Source organism: Oncorhynchus masou, chromosome 1 (genome assembly GCF_036934945.1).
Source record: "Oncorhynchus masou masou isolate Uvic2021 chromosome 1, UVic_Omas_1.1, whole genome shotgun sequence".
Classification (NCBI taxonomy): domain Eukaryota; kingdom Metazoa; phylum Chordata; class Actinopteri; order Salmoniformes; family Salmonidae; genus Oncorhynchus; species Oncorhynchus masou.
In genome coordinates this window covers 44826092-44840741 of record NC_088212.1, presented here as the reverse complement: position 1 = coordinate 44840741, position 14650 = coordinate 44826092, and the positions used below count along the sequence as shown (strand labels likewise).

Genomic DNA, 14650 nt, shown 5'->3' with positions numbered 1-14650 from the left:
TGCACAAACATAGTTTGTGCGTTAGAAATGCGATATGATCACTCACCAATCCATAATTTGGAAGGATACTCCCTCATCTGGAGGCTGGACAAAATTACAATATAAAAAGAAGAAGGCTGGAGTTTGTTACAGACGCTGTGCAGAAAGTCCTTTCCAGTGAATTGACATGTTTCACCTTACTTTCATTCTGTGATCTGAAATCTATGCCGTTGTTGTGCCTAGTGCCCTTACTGCTAGTGAAGGTGATCGAGTTGTTGTATAGTTTTGCATAAAAAGAGGAAGCCTTAGATACGCATTGTCTGTTCACCAATAATGTATGTGAATGCTGAAGAGCCTGTGGTGTGCACATAATTCGCAAATTGTTCAGTGACAGCATTGTTAGCAGCTAAAAACATGGATTCGCTCACTGGTTATGATAATCTAAAACCAAAGCCATTGAGCATTTCCTGGAGAAGCATATGTTTCTTCTTCTATGGTGTGACAAGCGACAAAAAGCGTACTATTGCCACCTATTGGAAACTGGTATAGGTACAGGCTGCAGTGCTCTGATAAAGACAACAGATGAACAGAAGACAAGTCAAAAATGTATTTCTGCTAGCAGCTAGCCTGTGGGGAGCCAAACTGAGTAAGTTTTCTAATAACCAGACTCTAGTTAGCTAAAACGGTATTCAACACAGGCCTTAATTATCTGGAGTTGTTTGTACTTATGCCGGTCGATTGAACGTTCGCGTGCTGGCTATGTTAGCTAGCTAACAAACATGCTGACAAATGTCAGCTAGAAAGCTAAGTTAGCCAACTATATAGCTATCTAACCATCTTAGCTATTTTAGCTGCAGTAGTAAACTAATGTAATGCACGCTATCGCTGCTATGATAACATCAAACACTAGCTAATTACCAGTCGATTATAGCTAGCTAGCAGTTGAACTTCACAATCGTCTGCGCACCATAGACCCCACGGATAGAACAATGCGAGAGACCGGTTTTATCTGGCATGACTTGGCCAGCGAGCATGGTGATGTTAGCTAAGCTAGCTTTGTCACTAATTTAATGACAAGACAAAGGATAGCTATCTATTCACCGTAGAAATTGCATTTTGTCGTTAGTATTTTTATTAGACTATATATAATATTACTTGTATCATTTTGTCCGATTTTGCTAACTTCATCTCACATCATCAGACTGCTTAATAAACTCCTGTTAGCTACGTCAACGTTATGGTGTCACCCTTCAAGTGCTTAACATGTTTTCTTAAGGAATGGGATAGACTTATGTAAGCTTAAGCTATTCGTGTTATACACAAATATAATATTTGAACGTCTGTTTGTCTGATAGGTATTAACTTACATACGGTAACTAACCCCAGTGCTACCAAACATCATGAAAGAGTTGCTTACTAGTCCTAATTATTCTTCACTTCTCTTTTTCTTTTGTTTTCAGATCAGCAAACCACCCATTCCTATGAAGATAAAAGAAACCTGGGCTCATGAGGATTGCTGGGCACACACCGAGTGGGATATCCACCAAGCACTGGAGTACAGATAACACTGCACTACCACCACTGTGGTAAGAGCATCAGATGTCTTGATACCTGCACAATTCACATAAATCAGGCTAATCTCACAGATATGTTGTCTAGACATATATTTATTTACTCAGTTTTCTATTGTCTCTATAGTATTCTTATCAGAATGCTTGTGTACTTTGTATTACACAAGAATAGGAAGTTGAGTTATACATTTGGATACAGTCCCTCGACGAGTGCTGATTTAACTGTGGTAATAATGGCCCTGTAGAAAGAATTCTTACCACTAAATGCTTTTTATCAGCACTCTAATGGGATGTCTGGTCTCATAATAGGGTGGATTGGGCTGAATTGTGGTGACATTCTGTGTGGGAGTAGACTTTTATGGGAGGTCTGACTGGGCTGTGGTGGGCCCAGGCAGGCGACAGACTTCTCATCTCCACAGGAAGTCTGTTCTGTCTGTCTTCCTTGCTGAACAGATGAGGGGCCGGGATGGTACCCTACATTCTCAGGAATTTGTTCTTTAGATTATGTTCCAAAAACTTTGCAAATAACAGAGTTGTCGATTTAAAGAAAGCACATGTGGATTCTTCAATCCTACCGCATTGTATGTACTTTATTCTTTATGGGCATAGTTGCAGCAGTGTTTTTGGAACTGGTTCTAAACAACTAAATAACATGTTCCTGAAAATATAACCTAGTCTAATGACCATCCCGAGAGGAGAAGGGCCATTAGGTGAGGTCCCGAGGCACAGCCAATGTTCCTCCCAGCAGGGAGACATCCAAGAGTAGGAGAAACAGGGTACAGTGTTAGAGGAGGAGGCAGCGCTGGCTGTCTCCAGCCCCTAAGGTAAACAGGATCTTGTCCTGAAGGTCGCTGGGGTGCTCCACAAGGCCACTGGAGACAATATCCTGGGTATTATTATCGGAAACGACTAAGAATAGAGAGCATGGTGGTTGTCGTGCTTTTGGTTTGTGTTTGGACCAGACGAGCCAAAACGGAAGATATTTCTATAGAAGTGTTACGGTTGTGAAGATAATGTTCTGGAAGGGAGTGGCACGTGAGGGGAAGGGGGAGGGCACATGATATTTTGATTTGATTTTGATGGTAAAATGTCTAAGCTTTTTCAGCCTGTCTGTTATAGAACTTTTCAAGATTTTGAGTTGTAGGCCTGGCACCTAAATAGAGAAGCCATATTTTGTAAGCTTTTCACAAATGGAGACTTAATGTTTTACTGTATTTTATTCCAGATTTTGTTACTTATTTATTTTAAAATATGTGATACTGGGCATATAGGATAGACTACCTACACTACAAAATAAATGTACTCATACGTGTTATTCGATAATTTCAACCAAACTGCTTGCACGCGGCAACAGGCGTCTCCATAGCCAGCCGCTAAAATAGAACTTGGTTCTATTTGAGATGCTTGATGCGCTGCAAGTCCCGCTTCTCCCATCTACTCATTGGTTTTCACGAGCATACTAACCCACGTGGGTGATTGGAATATGAACGAGGAGAGACTAATCAAAGAAAACAAACTAACTAGGTTTCTCAAATAGTCACCTAAAAAGGACCTAATGTGTTTCAGGTAAAATAACAACCCGATGTTTATCTCCCAGGACAAATTAGCTCGCTAAATGTCCATGAATGTTTCATGTGTGCTTCGACCTCTCCCCAAATTAATATAGTTGGTTTTGGTGTTTTAACCTCTGTCATTCATGCGTCTCGTGGGGAAAGACAATCAACATACGCACGATGGCACACACGGGGCCAGTTTGATCAAGGTGTCAGTGTTTCTTTCTTTATAATTGAAGTGATTTACAAGGTGGACCACACTTAAATGACTAATCTAACCGCTTATAAATTAGATTACTGCTAAACTGACTTTGGTCTTCTGAGACAACGTGTGTGTTTGCCGGGGTAATAAAAATGCTGTCCAATACCTGCCCTATGGGAGTTAGATTAATTGGACCTGCTTGACACTGGTGAAATCAATAGCAAAGCAAACTCCAGTGTAATGCATCAGAGATTCAGGTGTTAGACCATGCACGTGATTGTCAGTCTTTTTTCACTTCATTGCTACACCTTTCAAATTAATCATTTGGTATTTTCTGATGGATGACCTATCATGATGCCATTGATTTTTGTTGCTGCCAATACAGGCTATGTAGTACACATCACATTCATTCAACGTAGAATGCTTTCTTATAATGCCAGAGGCAAGCTATGGTAGACTTTGTTGATTTTGAGTGTTAAATGGCTTAAAGAATGTAGCCTGTTGTTAATTGCAGTAGATAATCTGTGTTCCATATGCCCATACCATTTTTTTTTTAATGGCATAATAGGCTCTTTCCATATTTCTGTTATTGTATTTCAAATTGGAGGCGGAGCCCACCATTATAAATGGCAAGTATTTCAGAAAATGTTTTGCTGTTCTGTAATTTTGATCATAAGAACTTGAACAGATCATGAAACAGGTTGTTTCAAAATTCATACTTGTGTTCTATCTAGAACATTAGGCGAGTACGGACGTCAACCTGCATTTTTCAAGTGCGATTCCAAACGTAAGTACGTGAAAAGGCAAGTATGTACTAAGTTTACCGGAAGTTCCATAAGCGTACTTGGGATGTCTGGAAAATAAAGCGCGGATGGGAGCATACTTTTTCGGGGAGGCTATCACATAACACCTTATGGCGCAGCAAACATTTTTTTTACTTCTTAATTAATGGCGGACTAGAGTCCCGCTTGGGAGATCAATTTCCAGAGGATTAAGAAATACTTTTGTAAATTGTAAGTCTTGTGTTTTTATTCAACAGATTTTTAAAATGTTCAAATTACTTTCATATGAATTTTTCATTCAAATGTTGAGTCACTGGTGTTTATCAGACTGATAGCCACTCTCGTCGGACGTCATAGGTAGCTAGCAGTGATCTTGTCCTGCTAATCAGCTGTTTTAGAGATGAGCAACTAAACTAACTAATCGTGAAGAAGGCAATATGTCAATTATGAAGATCCAGACAGTTTTTCATTTATTTTTTTATCCAGAATTTTTATACTTGCTAGCCAGCAAATGACAAATTCAAATTTGTTTTTTGTCTGTTTGTTTTCAGGGACAGATAGCAACTGATGCGTTAATTTTACTCCATGGCATTGGCTTGGCAGGACAAAAGTCATGCCCGATGGTTTGGAGGTAAGACATTTTAACAACAACTGATTAAAAACTTGGGAAATACAGCTAGATGTGTTCTGTTCAATCTAGGGCTTGCTAGACAGCCAAGTTATTTTTGCTTTCTTTCATGATTGTTCAATGTAGTGTCTGTTAACTTTCTTCTTGTTACTTTCCCCTCCCCTCTTGTGTTGCATCATTTGCATATTAAGAAAATGGGTTGAATAATCAACTAAAAGTAAATCGGTGACCACTTGATCAAGCCTATGAATATTCTAAACTTTTTACAAAACCATTGCACATTTGTAAAGGTAGTTGTTTCTCAGCATCTTGAACCAGGGGTGTGACCATGAGTCCAAACAAAAACGAGATTCTATTGGACAAATTCAGGTAGGTTCCTTTCCGTTTAAGAAACGTTAACAATCGGCAGAACGAATTCACCCCAGCACAAAAATTTGAGCAGTGAGGTTAATTCCTCCCCCCCCTTATGTTTCTGCTCTGTTCTCCTCAGGTTGAAGCACATCCCATCCTAACACCTAGACACATGTAAAGAACTTGGAAACCTGCCGTCCATCTGGAATATCACCCTATCCCAGGGGTTTAGTCAGTAGTTTATTATTAAGCAGTGTGCAACATCACCACAGTAGATTCATACATGTTGTTTTCTATCATGGAACTTATGAAGCTCATTCTAAAATACAATGAGTTCTCTTCTAGGGGAACTTCACTGTGTGCAAGTTTTTATTCCTGCCCTGCACAAGCACCTTGTTCAACTATTCGTGGTCTATAATTTACAGGAAAACAAATAAAAGCGACCCATGTTTATTAAAAATGACAAGTGTTGATGTCTCCCCACAGTCCTGGTTTTGAGGCTTGTCATCTGGGGGCTGCAGTTAATCTGTCAAATTCCCTACAAGGAGAGAGAAAGGCATTCATAATATTACAATGGTGTAATTATTTCATGTAATTCCTGTTTGATATGCATGCATATAATTAAAGTGGACATTGTCCTTTAATATGCCAGTGTTTGTTTTGTATCCAATGCGTTTAGCTTACACTAGGATGAAGTGGCCTTCTAATCTAGTTGTAGTATTGCATCATATCGCCTATCATTTGGTTATCAGTGTATGAAGTGAATGTAAAACAAAGCTAGCTTGAACATAATATGCATGGGTGTTATAGTTGTGTGAATTTAGCACTGAAAGCCTGCTCATTAGAAATGTAATGTTAGATTCACAGTGAAACACAAATTGCCAGAATATTAATAATTCTTAAACCGTAAGCAAAATAGTTTATTTTTGCTTCAAGCGTACCTGTCATACGTCCACAACGATGTAGCAGCAGACCAAGTAATGTGTGAGAGGAGGACCCCACAAAGTATTGATTCTGGTCGATGTCAGCTTAATTCACTAACATGTACTGAGGAGAACGATTCTGTGTAAAAAAAAATGTAGCTAGCTGACTGCGTGGTGATGTGGTTTCCTGTTTATGTCAGTCACATCGAAGTACGTTTCAAATTTAACGGATTTTAAGCACTGCGTTCTCCATTCTAGACAGTATGCTCTCTCAGGTGTTCTTGGAAGTTCACCCTTGAAAGAACTGGTGAACGCAGGTGTGCATTTTGAAACATGGCCATACTGTATGTCATACTACTCTCCTCTTCCCAGGTAAACCATGATCCCCATCACTGAGCTGCGTTACTTTGTAGACTGTCAGCCTGCCTACCGTATCCTGAAGCCATGGTGGGACGTCTTCACCGACTACATCTCTATCGTCATGCTCATGATCGCCGTGTTCGGGGGCACGCTGCAGGTCCGTGAGCGGATATTCCCTTTTTTTCCAATGCACTTGGTCTTATTTTTGTCCAGCTCCTGTTACATTTCAAATTAAACTTAATTTGTTTTATGCACAGGAATGAAATGCTTATTTTGCTATTTTCGATGTATCTAAAATCCTCTCGTTTCGTTCTGCAGGTCACTCAGGACAAGATGATCTGCCTGCCCTGCAAGTGGGTAGTCAACCAGACCTGCAGGAGGTATTTCAATGCCACCCTGTCTGCCCCGCTGATGTTGGAGCCCAAAGGGATCCAATACAACCTGGACCGCCACCAGTACAACTACGTAGACGCCGTCTGCTACGAGAACCGCCTGCACTGGTTCGCCAAGTACTTCCCCTACCTGGTGCTACTGCACACGCTTATCTTCCTGGCATGCAGTAACTTCTGGTTCAAGTTCCCCCGGACTAGCTCCAAACTGGAGCACTTTGTGTCGATTCTCCTGAAATGTTTTGACTCTCCCTGGACCACCAGGGCTCTGTCTGAGACGGTGGTGGAGGAGAGCGACCCCAAGCCGATGAAGATGAATGGCTCAATGGATAAGAAAGTGTCGTGTATCAGCGAGGATGTGGAGGCTAGCGTCCCCATGCTCCAAAGGACAAAGTCTCGCCTGGAGCAGGGTATTGTGGATCGCACAGAGACTGGCGTCCTGGATAAGAAAGAAGGTGAACAGGCAAAGGCCTTGTTTGAAAAAGTGAAGAAGTTCCGCATACACGTGGAAGAAGGAGACATTGTGTACAGGCTCTACATCCGACAGACTATTATCAAAGTCATTAAGTTCATTTTGATTATCTGCTATACAGGGTATTATGTGCACAATATTCAGTTCAGCGTGGACTGTAGTGTGGATCTAGAGGACCTCACGGGGTATAGCATGTATCGTTGTGCTCATCCTCTGGCCACACTGTTTAAGATCCTAGCTTGTGTCTACATCAGCTTAGTGGGGGTTTATGGATTAATTTGCATGTATACCCTCTGTTGGATGCTGCGGCGCTCGCTGAAGAAATACTCCTTTGAGTCGATACGAGAGGAGAGCAGTTACAGCGACATACCGGACGTAAAGAACGACTTTGCTTTCATGCTGCACATGATCGACCAGTACGATCCGCTGTACTCCAAACGCTTTGCTGTCTTCCTGTCTGAAGTGAGCGAGAACAAGCTGCGGCAGCTCAACCTGAACAATGAGTGGACTCTGGACAAACTGAGGCAGAGGATCACCAAGAACTCCCAGGAGAAGCTAGAGCTGCACCTGTTCATGCTGAGCGGCATCCCAGACACCGTGTTTGATCTGATAGAGTTGGAGGTAGTTTGTGTAGAATTAACCGTGTTCCTTGTTGTCTGTGCCTTGTTTTTGTCACACAAAAAAATCTATGTCCACACTGTAGCAACTTTGATTTGTTGTAGAGTTTAGGAAAGCACTCGCACATATGAGTCAGCTTGTTGCAGGTGTATGGGAATAATTAGATGATAGAAACAGAAACGCGCACATTGCTCTTGCCTGTGTGGGTCATTTCAGTTTATTGGGCTTTCGGCCCAAATTTATTATTTGTATTATTATTGATGATATTCTAGGTGCTGAAGCTGGAGCTCATCCCAGACATCACCATCCCTCCCATCATCGCCCAGCTGGTCAACCTGAAGGAGATGTGGCTATACCACACCCCAGCTAAGATCGAGGCACCGGCCCTGGCTTTCCTCAGGGAGAACCTCAAGTCCCTCCACATCAAATTCACAGACATCAAGGAAATCCCTCTGTGGATCTATAGTTTGAAGAACCTGAGCGAGCTGCACTTGACGGGGAACCTGAGCGCAGAGAACAATCGATATATTGTTATTGATGGGCTACGGGAGCTGAAGAGGCTCAAGGTAAAATGAACTTTTACAGACTAGCACACTCATCGATAGTCCTTATCAGTGAGGCATTTTTTAGCACCTATTATTGTTATTTTAACTGCCTTGTATTTTTTTCAGTCTATGTACATAGCGCTTTGAGTTTTCTCTAACACTATAAAAATGCTATATAAATTTAAATGCATTTATTATTAAGGTCCTCCGGCTAAAGAGCAACTTGACCAAGCTACCTCAGGTGGTGACTGATGTGGGGGTGCACCTCCAGAAGCTCTCAGTTAACAACGAGGGCACCAAGCTGATGGTTCTCAACAGCCTGAAGAAGATGGTGAACCTGACAGAACTGGAGCTGATACGTTGTGATCTGGAACGCATCCCACACTCCATCTTCAGCCTGCACAACCTGCAGGAGATTGACCTCAAGGTAAGTTTGTCATTGCTGTTTGTTAAGTTCAGTGTACTTTTATGTGTTCTCGTAAATATGTGATTTTTCTTGTTTTTAGTTCATCTTGCTGATTTAATTTTGTAAAGTGACTTTGGTTTCCCGGACACAATAATTATAGTCCTGGACTTAAAACCATGCTCAGTGGAGATTCTCATTTGGAATCTTTTTTGTTGTTGTTCAGGGCTAAGCTTAATCTGTGTCTGGGGAAACTGGCACGGGGTGTTTTGAAAAGTATGAATAAAATCTATTATTATTGTCTTCATTGAAGGACAACAATCTGAAGACTATCGAGGAGATCATCAGCTTCCAGCACCTGCACCGTCTGGTCTGCCTTAAACTCTGGTACAACCAGATTGCCTACATTCCCATCCAGATCGGCACCCTCAACAACATGGAGAGGCTCTATCTGAACAGGAACAAGATTGATAACATCCCCAGTCAGCTTTTCTATTGTCGTAAACTACGCTTCCTGGACCTGAGCCATAACAACCTCACCTACATCCCAGCAGACGTGGGGTACCTGCAGAACCTCCAGTACCTGGCAGTCACAGCCAACAGAGTTAGTGCTTTGGTTTGTTGTACTAGACATTTCTGGTGGGTTTTAAATACAATTTATTTTGGATTCATTATTTATGAGGAATGTGTTGTTTACTTATCTGAGAACTGAATCAAATTGCATTAACACAGTGATTTGTTTTTCATTTATTTGATTGGGTTTTCTTAGTCTTTTATAACGAGGTTTAACTCCAGGTGTTTTGTCGATAATTACAGTTTTACACATTGCAGTGTTTGTCACATATCCACCTGATATTATCTCTCTCTGACTTCTCCCTTTCTTTTCTACTTCTACCACGTTTAGATTGAGACCCTGCCCAATGAGCTGTTCCAGTGTAAGAAGCTCCGTACTCTGAACCTGGGGAATAACTGCCTGACGTCTCTGCCATCACGCTTCGGGGAGCTGACGGGGCTGATCCAGCTGGAGCTGAGGGGGAACAGGCTGGAATGTCTGCCCGTAGAGCTGGGGGAGTGCAAGCAGCTGAAGAGGACGGGCCTGGTGGTGGAGGAGGACCTCTTTAACACCCTGCCCACCGAGGTGAAGGAGCAGCTGTGGAAGGTGGACAAGGAGACGGCCTGAACAGATGGGGGTTGGAGGTGGATGTTCACTCCGTTGAAACAGCTAGGGCCCCTGGAGGGCGGGGGAGGACTACACAGACCCAGACAGCACACTAACTGAGCAGGACCTGCTCACTTTGACTGTACTCTACTGCAGGGCTGCTTTTCAAGGGAATCTATGCTAATGTCCCACCGCCATGCTACTTTTTTCCTGCAGTAACAGTTGTGAAATGCCGTTTTAAAAGGGACATTGGTAAGGAAAAGTGTTAAGTTTTACAAGATGTGTGTGGATTGAATGAGATCAGATGTGTTGCATATGAGATTGCAAAATGCAAATGCAATATTCCTGTAAGAGAGAGAGGACTTAAATAATTAGCCAGCAGATGCATTTTCTGGGGGGCAGTGTTATTGTCATTCAGACAGGGTATATTATCCTGTCATATCGTATCGTAACCCATTTATATAACACAATGCAGTAGACTACCCTTGATCCAGATTCTCTAGGGTGCTACGGGATGTTTGGAGATTTACGGAACGGGGCTATGGAGAAAAATGGGGGAAGGCCTCAGGGCCATGCTTTTTACATATCAGGTGTGGGGAGGGTTTAGTATTATTTATTTTTTATTGAGTCCTGTAATTGATCAAATTATGTTTTCTCGGTTTTAGAATGAGTTGCTTACTATATAACGATGTGTGCCCGATGCCGCCCCAAAACCCTTATTCTCCTCTGGGCACCCAATTTCAAGTGACCTATAGTCTATTTGCTGTGATCCCAATCAAATGATCCATTGCTTATAGGCCTAGGCTATACGAAGTAAGAAAATGAACTTCCTGAATGTTTTGCGCTGCTCTGATGGTGTAAATTAAACTAGACTACACTGCAATGGATATTCCAGTCAAGAACTCTGCCCTGCTCTTGCTGACCAAAACCTGTTTGCACAGCCATTGGTTAGATAGCACAATGTGGCAGTTCAGGAGGTGAGTCAGATATCTTCTGAAAATAATTTTTAATTCCGGTTAATTTGAGTAGGCTTAATTAATTTCAAGTCTTCATTTTAATTTGACTTTACTAACAAGAGGGCTTTGTGTTGGAGCCTATTTCTTCCTATTTAAGAAAAAGAGGTAGGCCTACCTGTTTGACAAATGAAATCATAGGATGTTATAGATTTTTCTCGGCCAGTTCCTCCAACAACCATGCACTCTTTAAAAGCATCTGTTAGTGAAGGGCTTGGTGTGTTAAGTGAAACCCCCTCAATTCGAGCCATGGTTATGTGAGAGTATGGCATACCTTTTGTTAAAGAAAATGGCTAAAGGCATAGACCTACCCTTTTATTTTTTAAAAAATAAAACGGACCCTATTATAGAAAGCAATCTGTAGTGGTGCTTTAGTCCGTGATGCTGTAAAATACATGGGAAAGACGAGACTGATGCATATGGGGATGTATTTGGTTTGTCTCTATGACATTGAGTCTGAGCTACATCCTTCTATAGCCGACGAGACACAAAAATTGACTTTGCTTGGGAAGTAATCTAATATGTGTGATTCTGTCGCTATCAATTGAGCTATTAATTTTCTGTAAAATGTTTAAACTCCAACAGCTTTTAGGGAGGTATGCAAGGTCAATGCATTCCTCTGACACAGCAAAACGCATGAATAAGAGGAGCCTGCTTGTCATCGGAAATGTGGATTATAACACAGCTGCAATGAGCATTACTATGGATGAAGACAAGATTAACAAAATATGGTCTTTTTACAAAAGTACAACAAATACATCATAGGAATGATAGCTGGCTATCGCTATGTAAACCTGGGATTGTATGTCAATCACTAACTGCTATAGTACTAGCGTTGCTCCTTCTAGCCAAAGGTTAGGGATTCTTCTAAATAGGCAGTGCATGGACATTTTCACATGTCAGTTAATGGGAAGAGAGATGTGAATAAGAAGTCAAGAAGATTTAAAGGGATTTATTGAACATATATATATATATTGCACTAGATGGATGAAATCATCTTATCTACAGTAAGAGGATATTCTTGTATTACACCGTCGGACAAATGCACAAAAAGCACAGTGTGTAGGCTATTTATGTTATTGGAGGTTATGATGAAATGCAAATGTCCTCAGCAATGCTGGCGTAGACAATCAACACTAATTTCATGGTGTATTTTCAGTGACATTATGCATGTTATAATAGAGTTATGTACATATTAATGCTAGATTACACAGAAAGTGAGACAAGACTAACAGTAAAGACCAGATTAAGCCTAGTCCAGGACTAAAAAGCATTCTCCGTCTCAATGGAAATTCTAATTTGAAAGAGGGTTTTATTCCAGGACGAGGCTGAATCTGTCTAGGAAACCGACCCTAGATGAGTCCTGCCCATCATCAAGCGTGGGGTGTCTTGAAGAAACTGTCCCCTTATGTCCTGTGCAATGCAGTTTTCAATATGGAAACTGCATTTGGTGCACGGGGTGTTTGTTGAAGTCTGTGAATCAATGTGTAATCCCAAGGAAACCCATTTGAATCTTTTTTTTTAATCTACTCTCACTCACTAGCCTAACTCACTAAATCAATCTTATTGAAGCCACTATTTTTAGGTAGGTTTATTGAGTGGTAAATGAAATGCAAGCAATACTTAATGATATTAATTTGAAGAACAGTCGCACTTAGACATTCCATTTTTCTTCATTGTTGACAGCTATGAGTACAGTACACCAAAACCTCAGGAAATTGCCATTCAATTTTATCCTCCTTTTGTTGACATTTTTGTTTATTCCACTCAGTATTTTGATGTTAATTTAAGTTGTTATACCACACATTTTTATATTTCTATACTTTTTAAAATGTTTTCTGGTTTTTATTAGCATTTAATATAATATGAATTGCTGGTTCGAAATTGTCGAACTTTTAATAAAATAAATCTGAAATCTTACATCACATGGGGCAATTCATTTCTATGTCTTCTGTTTGTTAAATCGGTGTTTCAGAATGTAACTAGGTTAAAGGTTTCTTTTGGTTCTCACTTGAATTAAGTGTATGGAAGGAAAGTATGTTCTGTTTTTAATCTTATTTGTCATCCTTTCCAACATGTCATTTTGACACTATTGTTTTTAAATCTCATTACTTTGACTGACAACCCCAGTTTAACTTTTCATTCAGACACAGTGAGTAGCAGTCAGTAGTGTAGCACCAGTATTACATTTATTTAAAAAAAATAATTCAGCACTTTTGGACAATAACTGCTATTTTGTTTAAATGACATGAATGTTGTGAACTGTGTCTCATGCTAATTATCCCCTTAAGCATTATCACCTCCTTTACTCTTTCATTCCTGTTATGACATTATAGTATAATAAATGTAATTATGCACATACTGGTCTCACTTTACCATTTGTTTCCTGAATCAATTTGTTTTGATAAATTAAGTGAGCAAAAATCAAGAGGCTTTCTATGGTTATGAAATTACTATTTTGAAAAAGAGATTTCAGATTTTCTAATAGACGTTTGAACATTTTGTACTTTGTGTACAGAGAGAACCAAAGGTGTCACTCAGCACATATAAGGAACTTGACAAAAACATTATTTTCATGGTGTTTCATTACTTTAACAGAACGTTTCCTTTTAATTTTCCCAAATTTTTTGGTAAGGTTCTTGGAACCTTCGCCAAGTGGTTTGACATGTTTTCATATAGTTTGAGAATGTTAAGAGACAATGTTCTTCTGTGAGAATTTCAGTACTTCAATGTTTTCTGCTGGTTTCGATATGGTTCTATTTGGAGTCATATTTTAAGAAAACTTTCGATAAAATCCACAACACAGTAACATTCAGAGAACGTTCGAAGAATGTTATTTAAAAACATTTAAAAACATTTGCATTCGGTTCTCAGCGTCAACACAACTTTATCCTTGATCTTGTTAAATGTGTTCAGGTGTGTTGGCTGCACCCACTAATTGGTCACACCTGACCTTAATGAGTGCTTGTTTCCTTTGAAATGGGGTCTGTTTGAATATACTGAAATGAACAGCTTTGCATAAGTAAAAAATAACATAGCATGCTAGCTCCATACTGGTGGCACAGTGGACTAATTCCATAGCTAGAGAGCAAAATATCATAGGTTTGGAATCTCACTGACATCAATGTCACAATAAAAAAGGAATGTGTTTGCATAATTAATGCCTAAGCAAATGCCTTTCCATATGCCCTGTCTGCTAGTTAAGCTATCAGTGTTATTAAAAGTCTAATTGTAACATTTAGTGAAGGTTTTAAGGAAGTTGTTTAAAAAACTCCAAATAACCTTTACATTTGGTTCCCAAAGATTCCCAGAATGTTCTTTAATTACCTTCAAATAACCTATAATTTCCATTCTCAGAACATTAATAAAAATGTTCTCAGAACCTTCTTGCAACCAAAAAAGTGTCGTTCCCAGAACATTCAGATTTATCGGTCAGGAAAGTTATGGATTTGTTACCAAAAGCAGTAGGAAACCAAAAATGTACACTCCCACAACCAAATGTACTAGCTGCTAGAGCTTGAGATATACGTTCTAAATATGTATTTATATTCCTTTATCTGTGAATCAGTTTGAGTTGCGGCAGTAGTTGTCTTTGCATCATAGCACCATCGGTTCAGCTCTGAACTCCAAAACAGGGTGTAGTCCTGTTACTGTCACAGAGCTACTGGCAGTGCCAGGCTAAATATAACATGGTAAAGCAAG

General features: G+C 40.2%; 1 protein-coding gene and 1 long non-coding RNA gene across 10 annotated transcripts in view; one reads left to right on the top strand and one right to left on the bottom strand.

The window, feature by feature from the left end:
• The window catches only part of LOC135545179 (uncharacterized), a 59745-nt gene extending 59304 nt beyond the window's left edge, over positions 1–441 (bottom strand). For both annotated transcript variants that reach the window (XR_010456421.1, XR_010456418.1), the window contains exon 1: positions 47–441. This is a non-coding gene — a long non-coding RNA (uncharacterized LOC135545179). The remainder of the gene's footprint in view (positions 1–46) is intronic.
• lrrc8ab (leucine rich repeat containing 8 VRAC subunit Ab) lies at positions 363–13309 on the top strand. Of its 8 annotated transcripts, none has more exons than XM_064972777.1 (10): positions 363–625; positions 1440–1565; positions 4040–4092; positions 4639–5084; positions 5206–6506; positions 6668–7831; positions 8101–8394; positions 8576–8800; positions 9090–9380; positions 9681–13309. In XM_064972777.1, the coding sequence occupies exons 5-10, from the start codon at positions 6369–6371 to the stop codon at positions 9954–9956; spliced, it is 2388 nt and encodes a 795-aa protein (XP_064828849.1). In that variant the 5' UTR covers positions 363–625; positions 1440–1565; positions 4040–4092; positions 4639–5084; positions 5206–6368; the 3' UTR covers positions 9957–13309. The 8 variants fall into 8 exon arrangements, with proteins under 8 accessions (XP_064828849.1, XP_064828863.1, XP_064828852.1 ...); XM_064972791.1 differs by having other exon boundaries at positions 1440–4092; positions 4639–4718; positions 5021–5084; XM_064972780.1 differs by lacking the exon at positions 4040–4092.
• Positions 13310–14650: the final 1341 nt, after the last annotated feature.